The sequence below is a fragment of the Desmodus rotundus genome, chromosome 4, assembly GCF_022682495.2.
Source record: "Desmodus rotundus isolate HL8 chromosome 4, HLdesRot8A.1, whole genome shotgun sequence".
Lineage (NCBI taxonomy): Eukaryota > Metazoa > Chordata > Mammalia > Chiroptera > Phyllostomidae > Desmodus > Desmodus rotundus.
Genome location: NC_071390.1, coordinates 58424512 through 58443999, shown reverse-complemented (window position 1 = coordinate 58443999; position 19488 = coordinate 58424512). Strand labels below are relative to the sequence as shown.

At 41.9% G+C, this 19488-nt stretch overlaps 1 protein-coding gene across 2 annotated transcripts in view; it reads right to left on the bottom strand.

Annotated features, from left to right (window-relative positions):
* The window catches only part of SH2D4B (SH2 domain containing 4B), an 82504-nt gene that overhangs the window by 48693 nt on the left and 14323 nt on the right, over positions 1 to 19488 (bottom strand). For both annotated transcript variants that reach the window (XM_053923447.2, XM_071221240.1), the window contains exon 3: positions 11067 to 11214. In XM_053923447.2, coding sequence (XP_053779422.2) covers positions 11067 to 11214 — 148 coding nt within the window. The remainder of the gene's footprint in view (positions 1 to 11066; positions 11215 to 19488) is intronic.

Genomic DNA, 19488 nt, shown 5'->3' with positions numbered 1-19488 from the left:
CTAGGAGCCATGCTAGGAGCAGACACAAGTAGCTTTCACCCTGAGCCAGCAAGTTTTGGACTGTCCTTGTACTCTAGAGGATCCACTGCAGGGGAGAGTGCTCAAACCTAGTCACCTTCTGCTTCCTCCCACAGCCCAAAGTCTGACCCATGGGGACCTTCCATAGGCCTGTCCGGCAGGCACTGCAAGGGCCCACTGTGCACACAGAACAGAGGGGGGCTGTGATCATTCCCTGTTAAGGTAGGTTCCAGGGACTCCTTTCTCCATCTCTTAAAGGGAGAGTGAGCCTCAGCTCACAGAAATACCATAAAGATGACTGAAGACAGCATGAAAACACTGAAGACTTCAGAAGAAAGGCTGAACTTACCTGTTAAAAAATGGACCAACCACCATGAGATACCACTTCACATCCATTAGAATGGCTACTATTAAAAAATGTTTTTATTAACAAAACAGAAAGTAACAAGTGTTGGCAAGGAAATTGGAACCCTTGTGTATTGTTGGTGGGAATGCAAATGGTACAGCTGTTGTGGAAAATGGTATAACAATTTCATAAAAAATTAAACATATAATTATCATATGATCCAGCAATCTCTCTTTAGATATATACCCAGAAGAACTGCAAGCAGCGATTGGAACAAATGTTTGTACACCTGTGTTCACAGCAGCACTATTCACAAGAGCCAAAGGTAAGAGCAAAATGTCCATCCATGGATGAATAGATAAATAAAACATGGTATATTCATACAACGGAATATTGTTCATCCTTAAAAGGAAGGAAATTCTGACACATGCTGCAACATGGATGAACATTGATGACATTGTGTTAAGTGAATAAGCCAGACACAAAGGACAAATATTGTATTGCATAAAGCAGGAAGTAGAATGGTGGTTGCAAGGGACTGTGTGAAGGGAGGAATAGGGAGTTAGTATTTAATGGGGACCAAGTTTCAGTTTGGAAAGGTGAAAAAGTTCTGGAGATGGTGGTGATGGCATCACAATGTGAATGTATCCAATGCCATTGAACTATACACTTAAAATGGTTAAAATGGTAAGTTTTAAGTTACCATTTATTTTACCGGTTTAAAAAATGGACATTCTGTAACATTCCAGTTTGGCAAGCACCAGGCCAAGAATCACGAGCCTGGAGCATGGCTACATGTCCCCATTAGCTAGATGTGTGCCCAGCTGTGGGCCCACCTTGGACCTCTGTCTCTTATCTGCCTATCAGAAGGAAAGGTCCCTTCCAGCTCTGCCCTCCTGTCACAGCATGGTCTGGCCGAGGGTCACCTTCTCAGAACTGAGACATTTCTCTCCAGTATTGCCTAGATGGAATAAGAAACCCAGAATTTCATAGTTTTTGGAGTCCAACCTCACCCATATCAGACCTGGGAATTTCAGCTGCCTCCACTCAGGGGTGGGGAGTCGGGGGATAGAGTGGGGAGGTAAGCATTCTGCTTGGCATGTCTCCTAACTCTCTGTCTAGCCTAGCTAGCCTAGGACAAGTTTTCATCCTTCTGGGTCTTAGTTTTCCCTTCATGGAAAAGTACCATCCTTGTCCAAGGGCTGCCAAAACTCCCGGCTGTTCTGGATCATGCATGTCCTTATCTGTGCCCAAGGCTCCTGCTCAGTTCACAAGCACTAAAAAGATGACAGAGTTGGTTTTCCTCTTGGCAGAATCTCTGTGAACATTTACATAGCTCCAGAAATACAACCAGGCTCATCATTGCAAGAGGAGGGGTTTTTTAACACTTTAAATAATAGATTCAGGCAGGGTGTGCACATTTATTCAGCACGTATTTAGTGCCTACTTTGTGCTGTACAGGACAAAACTGTGCATTGCACAGCTGCAGGGGGTGCAGTCACTGCATGATCATCATAGATTTGTACAGATGTTGCAATACTTTTCTGGCAGATGGCAATTCAGAGTCTTAAGGAATGGGCACCTTTTTCCAATTTTCACAAAGGCACCATATCAGCTGGCTGCCTGGCTGGTGCTAGAGGATGTGGGTACAGCAATGAGCAAGACACAGTCTCTGTCCTCAGAGATCTTACTGTCTAGTAGGGGAAACCCACCAGCAAATGGTGAGTGGAGCTGAGGTGGGGTGTTCACAGGAGGCTGTGGGCTCAGCAGAGAAATCCTGCAGAGAAGAACCTCTGAGCTGACACCTGGGGACACACAGGATTCAATCAGGAAAGGCTGAGCAGAGGGTATTTTAGGCAGAAGAAACTCAGGAAAGGAGACCCACATGTGAGAGGGAGTTGGGGCCTTCCCCTGGGAATGGGCCAGTATGACTCATAGAGGGAAGCTGTTGTTGGCAGGGTCAAGAGGTGAGGATGCAGAAACAGAAAAGGCCATTTAAACCAGTAAATACTGGCTAATGAACTTGAGTGCTTCACCAAGGAGTGACTGGAAGCCACTAAAAAGTTTTAAGTGGGAGAGCAGGATGCTGTTTGCACTTTTCAAAGACTGATTTGGCCCCATTGTTGCAAGTGAATCTGACAGGGAGAAGAAAGAAGGCTCAGAAAACCGAAATCAAGGCAAAAAATAATGGGGGTCAAAGTTAAGACAGTTAGGACAATGGGGAGGATGAGTGTAAATTCAAAAATTATTAAGGAGGTTGAATCCTTACAACTTGGTAAATTTGGGGATTGGTAGTAAGCAAAACAGAGAGACCAGAATGACAGCCAAGTTTCTGCCTTTGAGAGTCAAGTGATGAAGCAGGTTGGAAGGAAGAGGAAGAGGAGGACTGAGTTTGGATGTGTTGAGGTAGACATGCCTGTGAGATTCCAGGAGGAAAGGTCCTGTGGGGCACCATGTCCTGGAAGATCATTCATTGCTGCTCTTCAATGAGACCCCTCCCTAGAGAATTTACCCATGTTGCCTGAGCCCTCTCCCAACCTCTACCAAGGCAGAAAAAGACTCCATTTTTTTTAAGGATTTATTTATTTATTTTTAGAGACAGGGTAAAGGGAGGGAGAGAAATGCTATTGGGTTGCCTCTCATGCCTTGACAGGGAATTGAACTGGCAACCATTTGGTTTACATGACAACACCCAACTCACTGAGCCACACTAGTCAAGGCAAGACTCTGTGTTTTACAGAACCCAAATAATCCAGTTACATCCTACAGAGAGACTGAATGCTTCAAAGCAGTATCAGTTTGTAGTAACCCTTGGGTGAGTAAAATTGAATGTTCCTGAAAATTAGTGAATAATTCTCTATATACAAGGCACCAATACAGATTTAAATTGCGTACAGGTGTGGATGTGTTTAAATTCTTCTCCATTTTCTACTCCATATGACCTTGGACAACTTGAATTACCATCTTTTCATTTCCTCATCTGTAAAATGGGGGCTTCATAGGGCTGCTTTGAGAGGTAAATGAGAGTACATAGAAGGGCTTGGACAGTTCCTGACACATATTAGGGGTTCATTAAATATTCTCTGTTGGGTTGCTGTTATTGTTGTTGTTGTTATTGTTGTTGTCATTGTTGTTGTAAGGGGACTAGAATGGGGTCTTTAGAAAGGGCCCATTTTGGTCAAGGCACAAAGAGGTGGAGGAAGGGATGACATGGGGTGGGATGGAAGCTGAGTCAAGAGCGCTTGTTAGGAAAATGGGAAAAATGAGATCTTGGTAAAAAGGAGAGCTTTCCTGACCCCCTGGGAAAGGAAAACAGGCAGTGCAGATATTGAAGGATACACACACACAGGCCTCTGGTGGCTCAACCTGCTGGAGCAGCCTTCACCTAGGGAAGAGGTGGGTTTGGCACCAAGATAGGGAACCCTAAGAGATGAGCCTCAGGGAAAGCGAGCAAGGTCCACCCACAGCTTAATGCAGGCCACGGAAAGGGACTCTCTTCACCCTGACTGGAGGCTTCTGAGGTCAGCTGCCAACCATCCTTGTCCAGCTGGCAAATCCTGATGGCTTCCAACAGTGACCCCTGGTGGTCACCAGGAGCAAATTCAGGGGTCCCTTAAGACCAGAATCCCCTGAACAATTCTACTTTGGGACAACATTTAGCCTCTGAGGAATCTTGAGCAATTCAAGAGGACAGAAAAGCCTAAGCAGGACCCAAACTACACTTGTGGGGACTCATACTGGCATTATTCTGAGTCATAAAACCAAAAACATGTGGCACCAGAGTTTGAGGAACAGTTTGAATGGGTTATGTTGAAGGAGAAACTGCACAATTTCCCATCCCATCAGTGGATAGAAAAGGCCCTTCTTTTGTGATATCCTTCAGCTCTCCCTCCAGCCCTAAATTCCACTCTGCCCCACACCATCTTCAGGCCACATGGCATCTCCACAAGACCCCCACATTCTGCCTGTCTCAAGCAAATGGCATTTTGGAATCACTGATGTTAAACCCAGACTCCAAAGCATACTCTTTTCTAGGAGGGAAGAGAATGGAACCCGTATCACTGGACACCATACCGGGCTTTGGCACATATTTTCTCACTCAGCTCTAACAACCCAGAAAGGGTGAGATAACTGGAGTGCAGCTGTGGGTGAGGGGCCACCATCAGAATCACAAAGTTCAAGGAGGGAGGGAAAGGGTTAACAATATACAGGTCCAATTTTTGTAAACAATATCATTGACCAAGTCATCCTGCCTCATCTCTAAATCTCTGGGCAGCTAGATGTTACTTAACCCCAACAAGTTCACAGTTGAGAAATAATTAAATGAATCTGCCTGATATACTCAGAGCTTCTCAGAAGTCTGAGACTGCTCTACAGTTTGAACGAAATAACTAAGTCTGCATTCAAGTGATACTAAAGGGAACAATTCCCCTTTTTTCTAACTTGGAGAACTTAATTTAGGTGTTTTATCAAAAACTGCTGCTCCCGTAGATTAATGGCCCACTATATCTTTCATATTAAATTAATTGAGTGCAGAATGGCTTTGCTGGATTTGAATGACAGGCTCCAGAGTTTAGCTCATCATTCTTTAAGAAAGCATAAAATGAGGAACCAAAATCATGGGACCTGTATTATCATATCCTTTCTCTGTGTTTTGGAGGTTTTTCCATTTTCTCTTGCCACACAGTACATTAATTAGCAATCAGGCAGCACTTGGGCCAGATGATTTCCATTCTCCATCCCTAACAAAACACCAGCCCAGCCCATCACTTTCCATCTCATCATGTAGCTACAAAAAGAGAAACACTTCACGAGTGAGAGCCCTTTACAACTTAGAAAGCACCTCTGTTTCTTCCCTCTCATTTTACCCTCCCAACAAACCTCAACTCAAAATGATTACTCTGTTTTACAAATGAAGAAACTGAGCTACTGAGCAAGAACTTGCTCCCGGTCACAGTAGTAAGTGGCAGACCTTGGACAGGACTGCCAGTCCAGGGTTCCTTCCTCTACACCACAGCAACCTCATGTGACTCCACTTTGTAACTGCTCATTGTTATTTTGTCAATATAAACTTTGGCCACACTTTGCCTTCCATTCTGAATTTAAATGAAAGAATTCTTCTTAGTTCTTGACTGTCTTATCTTTCCAGTCTCATTTTCATCATTGAACTTCTGGCTGCAGCCACATTAAAACATGAGCCATACCCTATGCACACAATGACTTTGCTTTTGCTTAGTGTTGTTCCTTCTGCTATAATGCTGTTCGCTGCCTTCTTTACCTTCCCATTTTCCCAAACCAAATGTCATTTCCTCCACAGGGCCTTTCCAAATGCTCTCTCTTCTCAGATGGAAAAAGATAATCTATGCAAGTGGAGACAAAAAGAGAGCAGGGACAGCTAACTTTGTATCAGACAAAATAGACATGAAGCCAGAAATGATATCAAGAGAAAAGAACATCATTATATAATGATAATTGGGTTAATTAATTAAGAAGATACAACAATCATAAATTGTTGCTCCCAACATTGCTCCCAACACTGGAGTAAATAAACATATAAAGAAAATATTATCTGAAGAGAGAAATAACCAGCAATACAGTATGAATAGGGGATGTCAATACCCCATTTTCAATAATAAATAGATCATTCAGTCAGAAAAATCAATAAGGAAACATTGGATATGACTTCACTTAAGACTAATTGGACCTAACAGACAGGCACAAAACATTTCATTCAGCAGCAGCAGAAGCAGAATATACATTCTTCTCAAACCCACATGGAACATTCTCCAGGATAGATCATAGCTTAGGTCACAAATTTTTAAGAAGATTGATATCACATCAAGTATCTTTTCTGACCACAACAGTATGAAACTAGAAATCAATAATAGAAAGAATGTTGCATAAATCAAAAATATGTAGAAATTAAACAACACACTCCTGAACAAATGGACCAAAGAAGAAATCAAAAGGGAAATCAAAAAATATCTTGAGATAAATGAAAAGGGAAACACAATATATTAAAACATGGAATGCAGTTAAAGCTATTCTAAGAAGAGAGGTTGTAATGATAATTCTTACATAAAGAAAAAAGATCTCTAATAACCTAACTTTATACCTCCAAGAATGAGAAGATGAACAAACTAAGCACAAAGGTGGCAGAAGGAAGAAAATCATATATAAAATCAGAGCAGAAATGAACAAAATAGACACTAGAAAAACAATAGGAAAGATAAACAAAACTAAAATCTGGTGGTGTTGTTTTTTGGTTTTAGGTTTGTTTGGTTTTTTTTTTTGAAAAGATGGATAAAACTGAAAAACTTTCAGTCAGACTAAGAAAAAAGAAAGATGCAAATAAATAAAATCAGAAATGAAAGAGAAAATATTACAACTGATACCATAAAAACACTAAGGATTATATGAAACAACTATGAATAATTATTCACCAACAAATTAGAAATCCTAGAAGAAATGGATAAATTTCTAGAAACATACAACCTATCAAGACTGAATCATGAAGAAATAGAAAATCTGAACAGGATAATTACTAGTGAAAAAGTTGAATCAGTAATCAAAAGTCTCCCAAAAGAGAAAAGTTCAGGACCATATGGCTTCACTGGTGAATTCTACTGAACATTTATATATCCTTCTCAAACTCTTCCAAACAATTGAAGAGGTGGGAACACTTCCAAACTCCTTTTAGTAGGCCAGCATTATCCTCATGCCAAAGCCAAATAGAGACAATACAAGAAAAAATACTAGTCAATATCCTTGATAAACATAGATGAAAAAATCCTCCACAAAATATTAGCAAACCAAACTACCCAAAAAAGAAATTAAGAAAACAACCTCATTTACAATAGTATCAAAAAGAATTCAACACTTAGAAATAAATTTAATCAAAGAGGTGAAAGACCTGTACTTTGAAAACTATAAGACACTGATGACAGAAATTGAGGAAGGCACAAATAAATGAAAAGATATCCTGTGTTCACAGATTGGAAGAATTAATATTGTTAAAATGTCCATACTACTCAAAGTGATCTACAGATTCGATGCAATCCCTGTCAAAATTCCAATGGCATTTTTCACAGATATTGAAAAAATAATCCTTAAATCCCTGTTGACACAAAAAGATTCTGAATACTAAAGCAATCCTGAGCAAGAAGAACAAAGCTGGAGGCATCTCGCCTGTCAATTTCAAATAATATTGTAAAGCTATAATAAACAAAACACTATGGTACTGGAATAAAAAAAGACATGTAGACCAATGAAACAGAAGAGAGAGTCTGGAAATAAACTCATGCATATACTGTCAATTAAACTTCAATAGAGAAAAGATAATTTCTTCAATAAAGGGTGTTGAGAAAACTGGATATTCACATGCAAAAGAATGAAATTGGACCCTATCTCAAACCATACACAAAAATCAACTCAAAATGGATGAAAAACTTAAATATAAGGCCTGAAACTGTAAAACTCCTAGAAGAAAACATAGGGAGAAAGTTTCTTGACATTGATCTTAGCAATGTCTTTTTTTTTTTTTAATTTGACACCAAAAGCAAAAATAAACAAGTAAGTACCTTATATTTTTCTTTGGTATAACATTTTAGCAAGGCAGTAGTCGTACCAGCTTTCTTCAGGTTTTTCTAGGCCACTCAAGGACAAGAAGAAAGATGCCCTCAGAAAGTCAGCCAAGAAAGACAAAAAGACCCAGTAAATGAATCTAGGGGAAAGGCCAAAAAGAAGTGGTCCAAAGGAAAACTTCAGGACAAGTTCAATAACCTAGTCTTATTTAACTAAGTAATATATGACAAACTCTGTAAGGAAGGTCCCAACCTTAAGCCTGTAACCCCAGCTATTGTCTCTGAAAGACTGAAGATCCAAGGCTCCTTGGCCAGGGCAGCTGTTCAGGCACTCCTTAGTAAAGGACTTACTCAACTAGTTTCAAAGCATAGAGCTCAAGTAATTTACACCAGAAACACCAAGGGTGAGGATGCCCCAGCTGCTGGTAAAGATGCATAAACAACAGGTCCCACCAGCTGTACATTTTGAAAAATATAACTTTATTAAATCAAAAAACTACAGCAAACTAAAATGTTACTGCACAGCAAAGGAAACAATCAACAACATGAAAAGGCAACCTATGGCATGGGAGAAAATATTTGCTAACCATATATCCAATAAGGGGTTAATATCCAAAATATATATGGAACTCATACAACTCAAAAGCAAAACTCAAATACCCTAATTTAGAAATGGGCAAAGGGCCTAAATAGGTATTTACTCAAAAAAGACATACAGCTAGCCAATAGGTACATGAAAAGGTGCTCAACATCTTTAACCACCAGGGAAATGCAAATCAAAACCACAATGAGATAGCACTTCACTATTTAGTAGGATGTCCATTATGAAAATGACAGAAGATAGCAAGTGTTGGCCAGAATGTGAAGAAATTGGAACTCTCGAATACTGCTTGTGGAAATGTAAAATGGTGCAGTCACTTTGGTAAACAGTATAGCTGTTCCTCAAAATGTTAAACAGAGTTACTATATGACCCAGAAATTCCACTCATACGAATATACACAAGAGAATTGAGAATATATCTTCACACAAAAACCCACAAGTGAGCAGAGCAACATTATTCATAACAGCCAAAAAGTGGAAACAACCCAAAGGTCTATCAGCTTGCAAATGGATAAACAAAAGTATGATATGTGCATACATTAGAATTTTATTCAGCCATAAAAAAAGAAGTAAATGCTGATGCATGCATAACATGATGAACCTTGAAAACACACTAAATGAAAGAAGTCAGACACAAAAGGCCACATAATGTATGGCTCTATTTCTATGAAATATCCAGTATAAACAGGCAAATCGTAGAGACAAGAATCAGATCGTGGCTTCCAGGGGTATGGCAGGAGAAGGAGTGCCTGTGGGTAGAGTTTCTACCTGTGGTAAAGAACATGTTCTGGAATTAGATAGTGGTGATGGTTGTACAACTTTGTAAGTAGACTAAAAACCACAGAAATGTACGTGTTAAAGGGATGAATTTTATGCTGTGTGAATTATATTTCAATTTCTTTGGAAGTGTGCCTACTGAATCTGATATATGGTTAAGAAAGGCTGAGGACCCAAGGGCTAGAAGTGGATGTCACCTCACAACTCCACCCTCTCTGCTGTGGCCTTGGTCCCAGTCACCTCTGAAATGCACCTTTGTATCAGCCTCCTCCTCTCATGCCCAAACCCAGCCTCAGTCATGTCACTCACTGTCCACCCATATTATATGCCTTTTTACTTTGTGTATTTCTTATGTTTTACCATCTGGGACCTGGCTGATCCTAGAGACTGCCCCTCCCTTAGTTCCCCAATTACTAAAGATTGTAAAGGACTGCCATGCAAGCATGCCTTCCGCATACAAACCAACCAACCCAAAGCCCTATCCCAACAACCTCCTGTTATCTAGTTCTCACTCTCTGGGCAACTATCTACCTGCCCTAATTGCTCCAGGGCCAGGTATCAGACAATTGGAGGCAGCACCTGTATCCCAAAGCCTGCCGAAATTATTCAGACTAGCCAAACCTAAGCCTGCTTCCCCTGCCCTGCCTCACCTTTCCCACAGAAACCACAACAAAGGCTCTGGCCCACATTTTCCCTTTACTCCCTTTGCCTTCTGACTGAGCTGGGTGCTTGCCAGTGTGGCCCTGAGTGTCGCGACTGCTCTCTGAGGTTTCTAGGAATCTGGGAGTAAAAACCTCTTCCTGCAAGACAGTCATTTCCATGTCTGCATGTTTTACCAGACTTGATTAAAGCCAGCCTAAGTACACATTAAAACACCACCCTTCTGCCCTGATCGGTGTGACTCGGTGGGTTATAGTCATCCTGCAATCCAAAAGGTCACCTTTTTGATTCCCCGTCAGGGCACATGCCTAGGTTGCAGACCAGGTCTTTGGTTGGTGTCATGAGAGAAGCAACTGATCAATGTTCTCTCACACATCAATGTTTCTCTCCCTCTTTCTCCCTCCCTTCCCCTCTCTCTAAAAATAAATACATAAAATCTTAAAAAAACTACCACCCTTCCGGCCTGGCATACCTTCCCTTTCTCACCACCCCAATGACACTCTCCAAGCTTTGTAGCCACCCACACACTTCTGGCTTCCTAAGCACACCACATTCCTTTGCCACCATTCTTTCACACATGCTGGGTACTCCAACCACATTCCTCTGTCACCATGCTTTTACACATGACTTTGCTTAGAGCATCCTCTGTAGCCTCTGTGCCTCAGCTATTGCTACACCACCATCAACCTTCACTTTACAACGCTGCATGGGACACTGTTCGTCAGAGCCCTTAGCTTGTGTGTCTATCCCTGCCTGCCTGGTGAGTTCCTCCAAGATATCACCATGATCCCTGCCCTCTGGATCCCCAGAGCTTAGCACAGAGCCAGAAAATTATTTGTAACTCAGAAAATGTAGGGTTTTCTATTTTAGTATAAGGAACCTCTACAGAGAAGTAAGCTCCTTAAGGGTGCAGCCCTTACCCTCTGGGTTCTTAGCAGGACCAGGCACACAGCTGGCCCTGGGTAAAGGCTTCTTGGCTGAGAGAACTGGAACAATGATGGCTGAGCAGATAAACAAATGGGAGGAGGGTGAGTGGGGAAGGCAGGCTGGTCTCTGGACCATGAGGACAAGCTCTACTCACACTGTTCTTCCCACTCATGCTCCTCCTTCTCACTAGCTTGGCTCTGCAGCTGGGCCTGCTTCAGCGTCCAATAGAGTTCCTTAGCCCTCTGCTCCTCCTGAAGACGAATCTGCTCTTCTCCTCGCTTCCTCTCCTCTTCCTCTTTCCTCTAAAATATAGTGGGGATAGAATAACGTTAGGTGACAGTGACACTCGCTGAGGAAGGAGAAGTGCCTCTGTGATTCTGCAGAAGGAACAGCTGAGCTGTTGTGGGGTGGGTGGACCAGCGGTGGCCACTCCAGTCTCAATGTCAACACACTTGAAATGGCAATTGTTACGCCTGATCAGGCTGTGGCAGGAGTCAAATTGGTTGAAATATGTGGAACAATTTGTAAACTCAAGCTTTCTGCAAAGATAAGTGGGTGCTGGGCCATCCTTGGCCACACCTCCATTCTGGGAAAAGGGGGAGAAGAGGTAGCTGGTCTTCCTAGAGGCCAGTGAAGCAGGATATGATCATTTCTTAACTTGATGTCCAGATATTTCAAAGAAAGAGCAGGTTTGGGGCCTCAAATCTCTAATTTTTGTCCCATTTTTAAGCTCCAGAAAGGCTGCGTGTATGTGTTCGTGTTTTCCTCCACCTCTGTTTACATCAAAGTAACATGTATATGCTAAACGTGTTTGTAAGCCCAAGGCTTCTTGTAAAAAACAGCAATTCTCGAAGCCACTTGATTACCATTGACCCCACCCTAGTCCATTCCCAAAGGCCACCGTTTCAATTACTTCAGCTGTTCCTTCACGTGCTTACATCTATGCCTGAATAATGCTGCTATTCTTGATTTATCAATTCTAGACATTAACTACTGCCTTTCTTTTTTGTTGCATGAGTATTTAGCACTTACATTTCCCACTCATATACTTTTACTCTCCTCATCTCCACAATAAATTTACATCACTATTTGTGGTTAAATAAGTAATCAGTGTAAACACAGTTCACAGCAAAGCCAAATAGGGTGATATTTCCACCAATTCCAACAAGTACATTTTGTAACTTTCTAAGATAGGTCTCTGAAATATTGGCATGTTAAAACTTTCCTTTTCTATAGGCAACAGTTTTTTCTTTTTTCTTAAAATAATGATACATTTTACAATTAATGGCACCTTAGGTTTTATAAAATATAGCAATACAATGGCTTTTTCTTTCAAATATTTTTCCTAAGTTAATAATTGTTTTATGTTGAAGTTAGATATTAACTGTTCCCAAACTTCTCTAATATCTGTAGAAAATCTCTCACTGTGTTTAACCAAGTGCTTTTTATTATAACAGATAGTACAGAGGTTATCTTTTTCCAAGAGATACACCTGCCCTCAGACACAATCTTACCTTCTTCTCTGATCTCAATGGGTTGCTGTCTAGGACTCCTGACCATCCATCCACCACCCTCACCTCTCAGCCTTTCCTGAGTTGGAGCCCTTGTTTTGTTGTTCTAAGTTTTCTTTTTTGGCCACTCCCTCATTTTGTAGTATTTCTCAGGAAAAGATGCACAAAGAAACACTTTCTGAGTCTTATATGAAAACATCTATACGCTACCCTCCACATAACTGCTAATTTAGCTGACCTCATAGAATTTGACTAATAATCATTTCTTGCAGAATTTGGAAGACTATACCTTCTTGCCTTCTAGCACCCAGGACTGCAACTAATATTTCCATTCTTCTGTGTAAGGCAATAATTTTTTTATCACTGATGTTCTGAAAACTTTTTAAATTATGTGCCTTGGTTTGGATTTTCTTTCATTGACTCTGTTGGATATTCAAGATGTTCTCACCCAGGAGTCTCAGGTCCTTCCAGTCTAATACATCTTGGCTTAGGATTTCTTAAACGATTTCTTCTCTCATTTCTCTTTTTGCTTTCTAGAACTCCTACTGGTCAAAAACTGGACTTCTTGAATTGATCTTCTAAGTGTCTTGTCATTTCTCTCTTATTTTCCATCTCTTGTCTTTTTGGTTCTATTTCCTGGCTGATTTCACTGACTTTATCTTCCACACCTTCTACTGAATTTTTTATTTCAGCTATTGCATTTGTAACTCCCAAGAGCTCTTTCTTATTCTTTGGTTGTTCCTTTTTGCTTTAGTACACCCTGTACTTTTTTCATGAATGCAATAGCCCACCTCTAAGGGCTTTAGAGCTCTTTCATCCTCATATTCTGATTTAGGTCTATGTCATCTATTTTGGTTTTTTGCTTTTTGGGTTTTTTTTAAAGTTTGTTTTATTTGGTACTTGTTGGAGTCATTCATGTTGGAGGCTTTCCTCAGATGTCTGGTGCTCTCTGAATGCTCATATTCAAGAGGGAAAATACATATCTGAGTGGGAGACTCAGCATGTGTGGACAGGGCTTTCTGGAGAGATGAGCTTCACTCTAAGGTGAATGGATGAAGAACCATTTTACTAAGGAACCCTCGAGTGCAAGAATCTAGGGGTCCTCTCTCTGAGATTATTCAGTGTTTGTTCCCTATCTTACTCAGGATGTGTCTGACCACCAGCATTCCAGGAGTCTACGTTAGAGGCAGGTTGCAGGCAGGACAGGCCTCAGACCCAAGCTAGCAGGACCCTTCATGGGAACACTATACTTTGAAGTGCCTTCTTTGCAAATTTTCCCCCAAGTCCCACCAGGAATGGCCAGAAAGAGTCCTCCTAGGATTGGCAGGCACAGCAGATCCACACAGGTAAGGTGTCCCAGACCCTGTACTGCATGAATCTAGTCCCTGTTTCTGCCCTTCGGGGTATGCACTGGCCCTGTCCTCCATGCAGAGGGTTAACCAAATGCCCCAAGGAGCTAGAACTCATATTTATGGAGTCATCCTGGGTCCCAGGGGCCAGGCCATGGTGCCATAAGGATGGCCTGGCAAGCAAATGAATCCTTCTGGCCAGCAGAGCATTTTCATCACAGGATCACAGAAGACTGAGTCACCACAATGGAGTTAACAGGCTGATTTTATGTGGCTCAAACTGTTCATTTGTTATAGAAAAAAGCACACAAAAAAATATTAACTGACTCTGTGACCCCTAAGATGAACCCTGGCTACAGGAGTCACTGTTCAAAGTTCAGACCTTTACCTAATCCTCCTGTTTCAAAGCCGCCCCTCCCATGCTCTCTTTCCTTGGCCTGACATGCTGAGCCCTGAACCTTTTCCTTAACTTCCCACCTCCTTCTGGTCACAGGGAGGATGCAGTTGCCTAGAAGGAGTAGAGTGCACAGAATTAAGTGATAGAACCTAGGAAGCTACTGTGGACTACACAACCAGCAGTCCTCTCAGAAGAAGTGATATGATCTGAGACCAGACCAGTAAGAAGAGGCCAGTAAGTGAAGACCAGGGAGAAGAAATTTCCAGAAAGAACCACAAGTGCAATGGCCCCAGGACTGCAAATGTGTTTGGCATGTTGAAGTATATAGAATTACCCACTGTGGCTGGAGGGAAGAAAATGTCAAAAATCTATTTTTGATGAGTTAGACATGTCAAGAGACCTGCTATTAGCAGTGGTAAGTGTGAGCCTGGGGCTTCAAGGCAAGTTCAGGCTGAAGACACTGAGAAGTCATCTGCGTGGGATGATACTTCTCAGCCATGGGACTTAATGTAGTCACTAAGAGAAACAACATGGATCAAGAGCAAACACTCAAACTGTCTTGGGACACTCCTCCATTTAAAACTTGATAGAAAGAGTGGGAGTCAGAAAAGAAGCTTGAGAAGGAGGCCAAGACATAAGATAAAAATCCAGAAGGGGCAATGTCCGTAGGGAAAGCCAAGCAAAGAAAGCATTTCGAGTAAAAGGAAGTAGACTGAGTCTCAGGTTGCTGAGACATCATAAAAGATAAGGCCAGCAAAGCCACAAGGGACCTAGGGATGAGGCCACAGGATGTGATGGCAGACCTTGACAAGAGCAACCCTAGAGGAGTGGAAGGGCAGTGTCCAGGCAGCAAATGTAGAGAGTGGAAGTGACCACAGACAACCCTTTTGACATTTCCTATAAAAAGAAACAGAAACAGGAGGTGGCGGCCAGTGGGGAATGTGGAGTTAAGCTGGAAATGGGGTGAGTTGGTTGGTTTTAAGATGGGAAATAACCAGAACAGAGCATTAATGACTAATGCAAAATTAGAACCAGAATCTGTCTGATTCCAAAGCAGAGAAAGTTGAGTTTTATCCCAAAGCTATATTTCACCTTCATCAGTCACTAGCATCTCAAAAGCACAAAAATCACCCTTCACGCTGGTACAACACTTCACTGTTTATACAGTGGGTTTCCCATTCCTCCCCAGGGCTCCCTAATGTCTGATCACAGTCACTGCCTCCCTCACTCAATACACAGAGCACCAACCAAGACAGCTTCCACCCAGGCACTTCAGATCTATCACCTGCCCACAGGGGTCTTTCAGGCAGGTGCAGGTTTCAAGGAAAGTCCAGATAGGCAAGGCCTGTCAGAGCCAGAGAGCTTCAATGCCCTGGTCCTACTCCCTTGTACAGATAAGGGGTATAGAGATAAGGCTGCCAAAACAAAGTGCCATAGACCAGGGGGCTTAAACAACAGACATTTATTGTCCCATAGTTCCAGAAGTCCAGGGTCAAGGTGTCAGCAGTGTTGCTTTCATTCTGAGGCCTCTCTCCTTGGCTTGTTTCTTTACATGGTCTTTTCTCTGTGTTCACACATGTCTGTATCCAAATTTCCTCTTCTTATAAGAACACCAGTGATAATGAATTAGGGCTCACCCTAAAGACTTCAATTCACGATCTCTCTTTAAAGATCTTATCTTCAAATACATTTACATTCTGAGATACTGGGGGTTGGGATGTCAACATATGCATTTTAGGGGACACAATTTAGCCCATAACAAGGAGACTGCACCCCAGAGAAAGATCATGATTGGCATACAGTGGACAAGTGGCATTTGACCAACTCACCTCAAATTACAATGCAGCGTTCCTATTCTAATTAGCTGTGGCTAACATAAAGCAGCAAGTCAAATGACAGCACCCATTGCCCCATCCCTCAACCCCTGGTAGCCACTGTTTTACCCTTCGCCTCTACAAGTTCCACTTTAGCATAATGTCCTCCAAGTTTATCTGTGTTGTCGCAAATGGCAGAATTTCCTCCTTTTCAACACAAATATTCTGTTGTCTGTCTATATGTATACCACATTTTCTTTATCCATTCATCAGTCAGCAGGCACTCATATTGTGTTCGATGAAAGGCTACAGAGTTTCAGTTATGTCAGATGAATAAATTCTAGAGATCTAATGTACAGCATGGTGACTGCAGTTAATTCTGTAGTGTATAGGTGAAATTTTCCAAGAAAGTAAATCATAAGTGTTCTCACCACACATATATTAAAAAAACTAACTAGGTAGGGTGATGGATATGTTAATTTTGTTTTACAATGTAAACACATATCAAAACCTAATGTACACCTTAAATACATGCAATTTTTATTTGTCAATTAAACATCAATAAAGTTTAAGAGAAATCACCCCAAATAAAAGTCTAAACAAATAAATAATTGGCAGTGCCCCTGTTCACTCATTCCTCTTCACCTGAGAGCCAGAGCCAGTGCCTGCAGCAACCTCCCTCCCACAGGAGAATGACTGGCCTGTGACTGTAACAAAAGCAAGCTCTTCACAAGAATGAGGATGACAAAAGAAAACGTTGTGCAGCTACAAATAAAGAGCATTGCCTCTTACTCTCCATGGCCTTGCTAAAGTGCTCAACCCTCACAGGATCAATTGCTAAAAACTCTCATTTTCACTGCTACAATCAGAATACTTTGGCCCACTGTGATCACTGAAAAAAGCCCATCTTCCTTATGTTTAGCAGCCAATGGCCAATGCAGCCAAAAGGCAGATATGCAGACACTCCCCCTTCTACCTTAGGAATCGATTGCCTTTTTCTGGCAAAGAAGGCCCTCTGAACTGTCCAGCTTATTCAATCCCCCTTCTCCTGATAACCCATCAGTAACAGCACACCACAAAAGCCCACAGAGGCCCAGTCCGTCTCACCCCAATGGAAAATATCACCGAGTCAGATGCTTTTTCTGGAAGACACAGTGGTTTTTATTGTTAGTCTGGCCCCAATAATACCACTGTGTTTTGTGAGGTGATAACAGGGCAGGGCCAGGCCTGTGTCATATGTCCCTCCAGCACCAGTTCCCAGCACAGGGCCTAGCAGATTGTAGGTGCTCCATAAACGATGACCAGAGAAGTGAATGAATTAATGAGCAGGTGAAGATAAGATTTGTGATGATCTTTGACAGGGAAAGGGAAAACCACGTCATGTTGTCTTATTGATAGCAATCTTATCCAAGAGAAACTCAGATAAAGTCTACAATTTTCAAGAGAAAAATCGAAAAATTAAATTTTCCAGCCACTTGTGGTATTATTGGGAATAAGGCAGAGATAGTTTCTACAGCTGTAGAGGATGTTATTAAGTGGCCAAAATGAACTCCAACCTTAAAGAAGAAAAAAGAGAGAGTGGCTTTAAATAGAAAATGGAGAAAAATTAAAGGACAACCTAACCATATCAACTGTGTCTGCTGCCCATCAGGGAAAGTGGGAGAGGTGGAAGGGAGCCTGGGAGATGGTGAAGGAGGTCATAGGACCTGAGGCAGAGGGAGAAAGCAGGATCCTTGTTGTCTTAAGCAGAGGAAGAAGCATCCAAAAAGCAGTCTTATGAGTTAAGAAAGCAGGAAAATAAAATGTAAATTTTATCTAGCCTCATGATCCCTTTTTTTCTAAAGCAACACTTCTATATGCAACACTTTTAAATTGCACTCAAATGGCACCAGCCACAATAGAAGGATTTTTAAAAACAGGCTTCCAGCTGTCTGTATCTTCTATTTTGACACTCTCTCTTTAACCCTATACAAGATTCAGGGATTGCCCATGGCCCCCACTTTCTAAATTAAATTTTCACTGTTATCTTTCCTGTGACCAGGAGAATTTGAAGAACCTACCTACACCCTCAGCACAGGCTGCCCAACCAACCTCTACTGCCACCAGCTTCTTATTCAGGTTCTCTTCTCCATCCTCCACCATGTCCCTTAGCACATGCAGTCAAGCACATTCTCTTTCCTCTTAGTGTGCATCTCCCTCTCAGTGGGAGAGGGGTGTCATGTACCCATCCCACAGCCTTGGGCTCACTTTTGCTCTTTGCTTTCCCTCATCCCAACACCTACCTGCTGCCAAGCCATATTGATTTTACCACCACCATTTTTCTACGTCCACCCCCTTCTATCTCCCTCCGTAGTCACAGACTCATCATTTCCCACCTCGACCATTGCAAAAATTTCCTAAATGGCCTATCCTTCCCCGCAAACTTGCATCATTTGAATCACACTGTCGCAACCAGTTGGCTTCATAAAACTGGATCTGACCATGTCCTTCTTTGTATTGAGATCCTGACAGCTCTGCTTTGTCCACAAGAACAGTCCACTCCTTAACGTGGCATCCAAGGGTTTGACAGCCCACTTTTTGAGGTTTATGTCTGCCTCCAGCCATCATGTGCTTTCTTCCCTCTCCTCAGCAGAATGTTCATCATTCCATGTATCTCCGTGTCCTGTCTCTTCTGTGCCCAGACTCCTGGAGATGCTCCTCTGCCCTCCATTTTGCTCACAGAGTTGTTCCTCTGTCCCCTGGGACCCTGGAAGCCTTTTGAGAGTAGGAAGTCAACTGCTACCACCACCATCCCAAACAACCTGCACTTAGGTTCTCAGAAAAAAAGAAAATTAAATAAAATGAATGTTGTTGGTGCACTGCTGCATGCAAGACTCGCATTTTGTTAGAATCTTGGCATTGAAAGACATAATAAAAATAATCTAAGCCAATCTCTAAGCTGATGCATAAATTCTTTTTGCAAAGCTGTCTCAGGTATCTATTGCTAAGTAACAAACTACCAGAAAATTGAATGCTTTAGAACAACAACCATTTTACTTGCTTGTGATTCCATTAAAATAATTCAAGCAGGGCTTGGCTAGGTGGCCCCTCTGTTCCACATGGTGTCCGCTGAGGTCAATCACTTAGTTTAGGTCATTTACTGAGAAAACCAAAAATGTTTCATCACATGTCTGGTGCCTCCTCCACACAGCCTCTTTCTCTCTGGCTAACTTAGGTTACATACCTTACAACATGTAATCTGATGTGGAAGGGCTTCTTATAGGCAGCTCCCAAAAGTAAACATTGCCAAAGGGACAAAAAAGCAGAAGATGCAAATCTCTTAGAGCCTGTCCTTAAAAGTTACAGAGTCATTTTTAAATATCAAAGTGCATTCTATAGATCAAAGCTAGCCATAGGCAGAGGAGGGGAAAGAGATCCCTTCCCAAAGGAGGAGTGGCAAAGAATTTGCCACCAGCCATATCTAATCCACCACAGACACATTTTCAGATACTGTTTCAGCCTGTGT